Here is a 10280-nt window from a genome sequence, read left to right on the forward strand (position 1 = left end):
CGACAGAGGGTTCTCCTGAACAGCCAGGGGATTCCTTTGCATACTGGGTTTTTGTTTATTTCCTAATGACTGTGTGTACCATATAATGAAACCTGGTTACCTGATTTCTAGGAACTATCTGAACTTTGTCACAGAGGAGATGATCAACCCCTACAGGTGCGTGCAAGAACGGGAGAGGCATTTCACTGCCTTAACGTGAGAGAAGAGCCTCGCTGTGCTGTGCTTCAGAAGAGCCAGTTGATGGGCTCTGCCTGGCCTCTGTGGAGGCCTGCTGGGGCCTGCAGTGAGGGTGGTGCAGGGATCAGGCTGGCTCTGGGTCCAAAGAGGGGCAGCTGTGGCTTCCAGCCCTGGGGACCTCTCTGGAGTGTGCAGCTAGTGGGTAGAGCTGCAGGTGTTCAGACTGGGCAGCCTTGACCCCTCAGAGCCACCTCAGTTCTCAAGGACAGCAGGCTGGTAGGGTGGCACTCAGCTTTGCACAGCTGCCCAAGTCCAGGTGTTACTATGCAGTCGCCTTGTGACACTAGAACCCTTCTCACTGCCCAGGAATGAGGCTCAATCGTGGAGCTGCCACAAGGGGAAGGGAACTAGTTCCTTGGGCTGCACATTGCTCATGTGTCCCTCCCATTCCCAGAAACCTGCCCCTGGCCATCATCATCTCCCTCCCCATCGTCACGCTGGTGTATGTGCTGACGAACCTGGCCTACTTCACTACCCTGTCTACCAAGGAGATGCTGGCATCTGAGGCTGTGGCTGTGGTAAGAGATAGCCCACCAGCTTCTCCCAGGCCTGAGAGGCTGGAGCTGGCCGCCACCCCTAGGCCTCTGACCAAGCCTGGCTCTTGTGCCCAAGCTTTACCCCTCCTGGGTGTGGGGGTTCCCAGTACAGATGACCACAGAGGTTTCTGCCAAACTGATTGCATGGTGGGGAGGTTACCTCAACACTCAATACTCAGGTAGCACTGTACCCATGGCAAGACAGCAGAGGGTAGTCACGATCATCGGGGCACAGGTGGTTCCATTAGGGACTGTGGTGACTTAGGGGCTGCTGCTGAGTCATCTCCGGGGCTCTGGTGGGAAGCCATAGCCAGGCCTCTCAGCAGCCCCTGCAGACCCCTGCACTGTACTCCTGGGCTACGGGGAGTTGAAAGTCAGCTCTGTATAGCTTTACTTAGCAAGTGTTGAGTAAAAGCCCATTGCTCATAAAGACCCTCTGCCAGGCTCTTGGCAGACATGAGGCAGCCAGCGTGAGGGAGGCTCCCCGCAGCTTCCCTGACGTTCCACAGGAAGGGCATGTACTGCATGGGGACTGTCCACAGCAGCACTGGGAGATGGGTCAGTGTGTGTCCCCCCATAGTCCAGAGAGGTGTCCACCCATGCAGAAGCCTGAGATGTGGGGCAGTGTCCTAGGGCTGTGTCAGCCCAGCAGGGTCCTGGGCTCAGCAGGGTCACAGCCTGAGCTGCTCTAAGGGCCAGAAGTGAGGCCCTGCCTGAACCCCACTGTGGCTGAGGGCTTACCTGTGTCATATCTGTTTAGGACTTTGGGAACTATCACCTGGGGGTCATGTCCTGGATCATTCCTGTCTTCGTGGGCTTGTCCTGCTTTGGCTCTGTCAACGGGTCCCTGTTCACTTCTTCAAGGTAAGCACCCGACCCTAACGGCACTGTAGAGGGCAGCCCTCTGCTCTGCCACAACCTTGAAAGCTGTCTTGGTTTATTCGTGATGGGCTGATGGACAGGCTGACTGTTAAAAGTTCATTCCGATGACCTGGGAATTGGGGAACTGCTCTGTTCCTCTGGTCTCTGCTTAGGCTACACTGTGGGCACCCTGAGAGGCTAGAGGTAAGGGGCAACCCCAGGTTTCTTTCCTGCTAACCCAGTCAAGGACCAGTTATGTGGTCAAGGACATCAAGAGGCTGGTGGGATGGGGAGTTGGACCTAGTGAGACTGCAATGCCCCTGGTCAACTCTTGCTCTCCCCACCCATAGGCTGTTCTTCGTGGGATCCAGGGAGGGCCACTTGCCCTCTGTCCTCTCCATGATCCACCCACAGCTTCTGACACCTGTACCGTCCCTTGTGTTCACGGTAAGCCCACTAAGTGGCCCTGCCTCCTCTGTCCTCCCATTCAGGCCCTGTGCTTGGGAACTATGTTGTGCACATGGCCACCAGGCTCCACAGGACAGCAGTACAGCACCAGGGTTTTAAATTCAGAGTCCCACATGTGATGCACTGTGGGTGTAAAGAGAACTCGGTTGGTTCTCGTGTGTGAAGCAAAAGCCGTGCCTGGTGGGAGCCCCCATTCGTAGCCGCTGTCCACTGTGCCATGCTGATACGTCATGCTTGTGTCCCTGTATGCACGTTTGGCTCCGTCTCTCCTTCTGTGCCCATGTGTTCGTTTATATTAGTTCTCTGTTGCCATGTAACAGAATCTCCCCGAAGCCAGTGGCCTGAAAGAAGAAGCCATGCTTTCTGTGAGTTAGGAGGTCAGGGTCTCTCAGGAGGTGTCAGCAGAGGCTGCTGCTGCTTCTAGGCTCCCCCAGGGCTGAGGAGCCACAGCTGTGGACAGCGGCCTCTGGTAACGGGGTACTGGCTCCCACTCAGCAAGGGGTCCACTCAAGAGCCTTACCCCAGAAGTCCCACCTGTCCTCCCTGCCTGGTGTTAGAAGTAAGTCGGTCCAGCCCGACGAGCAGGATTAGACTCCACTCCTAAAGAGAGAAACAGCAAACCCCTACTTTGTTTTCTTTCATTTTAGCAATGCTAGGGACTGAACCAGGGTGTGGTGCATGCTGGGTAAGCCCTCTACCACTAAACCGTACCCCAGCCCTCAAATAAGTTTTGGACATACTTTAAAGCCAGCACAGTTTGAGCTTGGTTTTTTTGTTTGTTTGTTTTGTTTTGGGGTTTTTTTTTTTTTGTTTTTGTTTTTTATTTTGGTCTTTTTGAGAAAGACCTGTAGCCCCAGCTGTCCTAGAACTCACTGCGTAGACCAGGCTGGTCTTGAACTCACAGAGATCCACCTGCCTCTGCCACCCGAGTGCTGGGATTAAAGGCGTGCGCCACCACGCCCAGCTTGAGCTAGGTTTTGAGTAGTGGTGTAGTTATGTGGTCCTGGTTTTGAGCCATGGTGTGATGTGTAACGTGGTGGTCCTGGTTTTGAGCAGTGATGTGGTGTGTAGCGTGTTGGTCCTGGATTTGAGCAGTGATGTGGTGTGTAGTGTGGTGGTCCTGGTTTTGAGCAGTGGTGTGGTATGGTGTGGAGCATGGTGGTCCTTGATCTGTTGAAAGGCTCCCAGTTGGTATTTTGGTTGGTCCCAGGTCACTGCTGGCACAGGAAGCTACAGTGAGCGCTGGGTGCAGGTGTTTCTGCCATTCTGTTCTGAATAGCTCTTGTGCCTTGCCCTTGAACCCTGGGTGTGTCACTATGTTCTCCCCATCTGTCTCAGCTTCCCAAGACTTCGCATGTGGTCACAATAATTGTCTCTTTTTTTTGTTTTTTTTGTTTTTCGTGGGGTTTTGTTGTTGTTGTTGTTGTTGTTGTTGTTGTTTTTGAGACATGGTCTCCCTGTAGCCCCAGCTGTTCTAGAACTCGCTGTGTAGACCATGCTGGCCTTGAACTCACAGAGATCTGCCTGCCTCTGCCTCCCAAGTGCTGGGATTAAAGGCATGTGCCACCATGTCCCGCCTTAGTAATCATCTCTTAAAACTAGAGCAAGCAGGTATGCACACTGGCCAAGCTGGCGGTCTCAGGTGGCTTCTGGCACCTTCCCGTCTCAGCACAGCCCGCCAGGCTCACCCAGCCCCATCTGCTTTCAGTGTCTCATGACCCTGATGTACGCCTTCTCCAACGACATCTTCTCCATCATCAACTTCTTCAGCTTCTTCAACTGGCTCTGTGTGGCCCTGGCCATCATCGGTATGATGTGGCTCCGCTTCAAGAAGCCTGAGCTGGAGCGGCCCATCAAGGTGAGTGTTGGTTTGGAAGCACCCTCCCCAGTTCCCCAGATGCTGTTCCTGGGCAGAGGCCTTGTCCTGAGTTGCCCTGGGCCCAGCTACAACCCAGCACAGACCCTGGTCCTGCCCTGTCCAGCCCCCATACCCCTCCTGGCAAACATGTGCTGTAAAATGGACAGTAGAAGGTTAATTAACACCGTCAGTTGGCTGTTCACGGGACCTTCATGAGCACCACGTGAAGGGCATGTCGAGGGCTGAGCTGCTAGGGACAACAAGTACTCGGGTTGGCCCAAGACGGCAGGTTTGTGGTGGCTGCTGGCCAGCAGCTCCTGTCACTTGGCCAAGCCTCCTTTCTCATGAGGCTGATCCAATCACACCTGCCTCAGGGCTTCTCCCTGCTTCAGCCCTGTCCCAGCCCAGTGGTCTCCACTAAGAGCCCATGGAGCCTAGATCCGAGAAGGGAACTCACGGCTCAGAGTTCCCAGTCCACTCTCCATCTGTTCCCAAATGTGGGGTCTCAGGTGAGATCCCAACAGAAGACTCACTGGGATGCCCATGGTGGACAGCCACCCTTCGTGGGGAACTAACTCAAGTTGGCTTGTTCCACTTCCTCATCCAGGCTGTGGGGACAGAGGTCAGGCTACCAGTGGCTGGTCTGTGAAGACCGGAAACAGACACCTGTGGGTTGTGTCCCCTGGGAACCTGGGCACATAGTGGAGTCTACACTAGTGAACCTGATTCCCAGGGGTGGGATGCCCATCTTTGAGACAGTAGAATTCTTAGTCAGGACCAGTCTAGCATGATCCCGTAGAGAAAAGCCTGACTCCACGCCCTGGATCATGCCGCGCTTGAGCTGCTTTGCCAGGAGCCTGTCTGTTCTGGCTAGCTACAGGCTGTGGCTCCATGACGGGCATTATGTCCACAAAGGCTTCTCTGAGAAGGCAGGGTGCCTTGCTTGTTGGTGGGTAGCCAGGGTCTTCCCAGAAGAGTTGGCCCACTGTCGCCCCCCTCCTCCAGCAGCCATGTGGGGGGGTTTCCATGTCTGTGATGTGGGGGCTGTCAGAGCAGACCTCTGGTGTCCTTTGGAGGCCTCGAGAGACCAGACTGGTTATTTTCATTCCTCTGTCAATACCAGCTGAACTTTGGGTAATTATACGCCTAGCACCGCGTGCTGAGGCCTGAGTGAGGCAGTCCAAGAAGCAGACTCTGCTCTCTCCAGGCCCCTGACAACTCGAGGCTGGCCTGGGGAGCAGCTGGAGGCAGTTCAAACCACTTCAAAGCAAAGGCCTGAACACTGAGGGAGGAATGGCCTTGGATGGGGTCATGGGTGTCCTAGGACCAGAGAGGTGTGGCTGGGTAGACTTGAAGGAGAAGATGGTGGCTCCGGGGTCATGGGCCATGGGCGATGTGAGGAGAGCCCTGATGGCCACGCGCCTCCATCCTGTCCAGGTGAACCTGGTCCTCCCTGTGTTCTTCATCCTGGCCTGCCTCTTCCTCATTGCTGTTTCCTTCTGGAAGACGCCCGTGGAGTGCGGCATCGGCTTTGCCATCATCCTCAGTGGGCTGCCTGTCTACTTCTTCGGCGTCTGGTGGGAGAACAAGCCCAAGTGGCTCCTCCAGGCCATCTGTGAGTATCCACGGCCACTGCCCACCGCAACCAGGGCAAGGCTGGGGTGCAGGATCGGAGGTCCTGCCACACCCACTATGCACGCAGAGAGAGTCACCCAGGGCTTCTGGCTTCAGCAGCCAAGGGTTTGGGTCACTGGTGGACTAGTGATGAGTAACCGCAGGAGCTTGGCCCAGCTGGATGCAGCAGGCGTTACAGGATCAGCTGCTCCCACCAATGGGCAAAACCCTGCTGTCAGCCACTAGCTTGGACATGGCGGCATGACCAGGAGGTAGGGACCACGAAAGCTCTTATCTGAGGCACCCATGGCCTAGGGCTGGGTTAGGACCCTCTTTTCACCCTCCTAAGACTCCCAGGAGAGGGCAGTATCTGCACACCTAGGCCATCACTGTAGTCTGGGAGAGCGTTGAAGGTCCAAATTTGAGGGTTGGGGAGAGATGGCTCAGTGGGTAAAAGCGTTTACTGCACAAGCTGATGACCTGTATTTCCAGTCCCCAGAGCTCGCATAAAACCCAGATGGAACAGCACAACCATCTGTAACCTGGCATGCCTCTATGGGGAGATGGGGGCAGAAGCAGGAGAATCTCAAAGTTTTCAGGCAAAACTAGCTTGGCATACGTGTGTAGGGACAAAGAGACCACCTCAAGAGGTGGAAGGCGAGGCCAGCATCTGAAGGCTGTAATCTGACTTCCACACGCGTGCTGTGGTACATGAATATGTACATGCATATGCTCACCATACGCACATGCAAATAAGTAAATAAAATTCCAGAATGGCCCCAGCACAGGCAGAGACTCCTGGCTGACACATGCCAGGACCAAGGAGGGCTGCATCACTGGAGGTACATGCTGCCTTCAGCTGATTAAGCTCGCCCTGCCCTGTGCTCATCCTTCCTAATCACAGCAAACCCTAAGGAATGGAAAGACCTTGTCCTGAGCCCATTCCCTCTCCAAGAGATTTCTTGGTAGAAAATGCTAGATCCTCACAGGGACTCCTTATGTGGGCGCAGGTAGTCTCCACCCTGTCCCCATCTCTGGCCCCAGGTCCCCATGGCGGTCATCAAGTGGCCACTGTAGTTACAGCCTGATGACCCTAGGCTAAGGTGTGGGACCTGGTGTGTGTGGCCTTGGGAAAGGGCTCTTGCAGCCAGCTAGCAAGGTCATGGGGTTCTGAGGGAGGAGGACCCCACTCCTGCCCTTAGCCACACTTCTCCCTTCACAGTCCCAGTGGCCACTGTCCTTTGCCAGAGCTGCAGGCTGTGCCCTGGCATGGCCCCCGCAGGAGCTTGCTGTCCACTGCACAAACGACTACACACACACACACACACACACACACACACACACACACACCCAGGGGACGGGGGCAGGCATGTGCCATGATGGTATGTATGAGGTCAGAGGACAGCTGGCAGGAGTCAGTTCACTTCTTGCACCACGTAGGTCCAGGGGATCAAATCAAATCCTCAGGCTCAGTGGCAAGCACCTTTACCTGCTGAGCCACCTCATTGGCCCCTCTTGTGACTAAGTGTGATGACGGGCTGTGGAAACTGGCTGGGTGGAGACCCTGCCTCCAGTTCACTCCTCCTCTCCCACCCTTCTCACTACTCTTCTTTTCTCTGCAGTCTCGGTGACAGTGCTTTGCCAGAAGCTCATGCAGGTGGTCCCTCAGGAGACTTAACCCGGAGCCCTGGGCACCCAGGAGAGTGCACACCGGGACTGCTTCCAGACAACTCACCCTCGGAAAAGCCATGTCCGGTCCCACTGTCCCCACAGCTCCAGTGAGCACCCTGAGCCACCCAGTGTCCACTCAGTGTTCCTCCAAGGATCAGGGACCCACCATGCCTATGAAAGAAAGCTCTGGTACGAATGTAGTCCCATGAGGTGAACTTCCAACATAGGTCACAAGCAGGGCCTGGTCTCTCTGACCCTCTCTGGGAACTTCCAGCCAGCCCTTTCACCTCCCTGACTTTTTTTTTTTTTTTTTTGAGACAAGGTCTCTCTGTAGTCCCAGCTGACCTGAACTCACTATGTAGACCAGGCTGGCCTTGAACTCACAGTGATCCGCCTGCCTCTGCCTCCTGAGTGCTGGGTGGGGCTAAAGGCATGCGCCACCACGCCCGGCTAAGATGATTATTTTTTAACAAATGGGGCAGCAGAGAGCAGAAGGCAGTGGTCAGGCCAGCTACCGGCCATGTCCTCTCTTAAGGCTACCCTGCTGTAGCACAGTGCCTCGAAGGGACCACATCACTGTTGCCAGGTCTAAGAACTACTGAGACTCACTCAGATTTACACCCCCACCCCCCGCAGGGATGTGCAGGGAGAGCACCAACCCAGCATGCACCTGGCTTGTGTTTTTTTCCTGAGGTCCTAGGAATTGTTTTGTTTTTTTGTTTTTGAGTCAGATTGTGTGGCCCCATCTGGCCTGGAACTCGCTATGTAGACCAGGCCTTGGTCTCACAGAGCTTGGCCTCTGACTCCTGCTTGTCCTAGGGATGGACCAGGGCTTTGTGCATATGAGGCAAGCATTCTACCCCTAAGTTACGTTTTTTACCATTACAAACATAGGGTTTAGGTCTCATTGCCTTGAAGTCTTGGTAGGTCCCTTCCCCTGGCACCAGAAGCAAGATCTCTGCAACATGTCCCTCTGTCTGCTGACTGTTATAGCTAGAAAGTTCACAGGAAGAGCCGGCCCCTGTCCTGGCTGTCAACTTCAGGGCTCTGAGCTGAGGCCACAGCTCGGGGTGAGTCTTCCTGCAGACATAGCCCTATTCTTAGAACAGACCAGGAAGGCAGACACAGCGACTAGCACCACAGGTCTCCCACCCACACGGCTCTGTCCACCACCATAGCTCCTGAAACTGTTGTCTACTCTGCCAAGGAACCACCATGCCCGTGTCCCCCATGGCCGTTGTCAAGCACTCCCCCTTGCCTTCTGCCACCTCTGTGACGAGGCCACTCCAGTACTCTGGGTGTCATATGTCACTAGCCCTCTGACCACCCTGCAAACTTGCCATCCTGTTCCTGAAGCCCAGCCAGTCTTAGAGGCCAGCTGACCTGACTGTAGGGGACTTCAGGATGTACAAGGATCTCCTGTCCTTTGGCTCTGCTGTGGCCTCAGGTCATGGCCTCTTAGAAGGACAGTGTCATTCAGTGGCCACTGGAGGACCTGCCTTGTTGGGGTGGGGAAGAGGGAGAGGCCAGAGGGAGTGCCTCCTGAAGGTGGACTCCCTCTGGAAATCTGGTCAGAGGCCCAGACCCACCCGAGGGGCTGTGTCCCCAGACCCAGCCTGGATTCAAAGGGCAAGAGCTCAGGCCATGTCCATGGTGCTGACCCAGACCCTCTGGGAAGGTCCTGTTCATTCCCAGCTCTGTTCTGAGGGTTCCCATCTGTCAGTTGGGGTTTTTGTTTGTTTTCTTAAAACAAGCCCTGGTGGCACAACCTTTTGTTCTGTCCTGACGTCACTAACCTAAGGAGCACCTGTCTGTGCCCGGCTTATTTATTAGTGGTTGGTGTCCACATGGTGTATCAGGCCCTTGCGTCTGTCTGTTCCTGCCTCGTTGGGGCCGCCCACTGTGCCACCTGAGTTAATGATGTAGCTTTGACATTTTTCTACTCCTGTGTTAATGGATAACCTGTTACATTAGACGGGTGGGCAGGGGTGGGGTAGAATTCTGTTTTGTGGGACTTTTTGGTTTGGTTTTTTTAAAGTAATTGGAATTCTAAGAGCTACTGGCAGTCTTCTGTGTTTCTGTGTTCTGCGCCAGATTCCCAGTGTGGGAACGCTCCGGCTCCTCCCAGCCCACCCCTTTCTCACTGTTGAGCATTCCTTCCCTCTAGCCCCTGAGGGTGACAAAGCTGGAGGGAGCCAAGCGGCCACTCAGACCTCCGGGGCACACTACAGTCCCAGGGGGAGAAGGTTCCTGGAGGCCCCGGGGTGGGAGGGGCAGGGCCAGAAGGGACCTTTGGGAAAGTTGTACTGTGAGCAGCGGGGACCCTCACAGGAAGAGAAGAAGTGATGCTAGGTCATCCCACAACATCTTCACGGGACAGGTCAGAGTTAAGGCTTAACCTGAGGCCACCTCTTGCTGTATCTGTGGGAGAGGGACCCTTGAGGCCAGGACCAGTTGTTGAACCTCTGCAGGGTCTCCACCTCAGAACAGTGGAGATGTGGGGGCTCAGATCACAGGCCTCTCTCAGTTTACTCTTCCAAGTCACACCTGCTGATCAAGGGCCAGATGATTTCAGGCACTGAGGTCCCCAAGGCCAGTCATTGGCTTCCAAGGGTCAGCAGCTATACAGAAACACAATGTGGCTTTGAAAGGCAGAAGCCTCCTGTGCCTCCCCAGCCTGGCTGTTCACTATCAGAAGGGATTTGACACCTGATGCATTGTGCCAACCAGCCTCTGCTTAGACCTGGGAGCTCCTCCCTGAGGACAGGAAGAGTTGAAGAAAGGGGTGAGAGGAGGGTGTGCGGTCCATGCTCTGACTCCAGGACCTGCTCAACTCAGTCTCCTTCTTTGAGAGAGCAGGCTACAGGACATTGCTGGTGGGCCTCTTAAGGGCCCCAAAGCGCCTAAGACAGGCTCACTGAGCTTGCCATACTGGTGGTGGTGATATGCAGGGTGTGCATTTGTGAACCAGCACTTGCCCACCAAAGCCAGCCCAGGGTGGAGGACTCTGAGGCTGTGGTTGAACTGGAGACATG

At 55.1% G+C, this 10280-nt stretch overlaps 1 protein-coding gene across 1 annotated transcript in view; it reads left to right on the forward strand.

Moving 5' to 3' along the window:
• Positions 1 to 7305, forward strand: part of Slc7a5 (solute carrier family 7 member 5) — a 28797-nt gene extending 21492 nt beyond the window's left edge. The window contains exons 7-13 of the mRNA XM_008840582.2: positions 112 to 156; positions 632 to 755; positions 1534 to 1637; positions 1985 to 2081; positions 3811 to 3960; positions 5398 to 5575; positions 7197 to 7305. Of these exons, the coding sequence (XP_008838804.1) occupies positions 112 to 156; positions 632 to 755; positions 1534 to 1637; positions 1985 to 2081; positions 3811 to 3960; positions 5398 to 5575; positions 7197 to 7252 (754 nt within the window). The 3' untranslated portion in view covers positions 7253 to 7305. The remainder of the gene's footprint in view (positions 1 to 111; positions 157 to 631; positions 756 to 1533; positions 1638 to 1984; positions 2082 to 3810; positions 3961 to 5397; positions 5576 to 7196) is intronic.
• Positions 7306 to 10280: the final 2975 nt, after the last annotated feature.

This window comes from Nannospalax galili, unplaced genomic scaffold (genome assembly GCF_000622305.1).
Source record: "Nannospalax galili isolate Female #2095 unplaced genomic scaffold, S.galili_v1.0 scaffold459, whole genome shotgun sequence".
In the NCBI taxonomy this organism is placed as follows: domain Eukaryota; kingdom Metazoa; phylum Chordata; class Mammalia; order Rodentia; family Spalacidae; genus Nannospalax; species Nannospalax galili.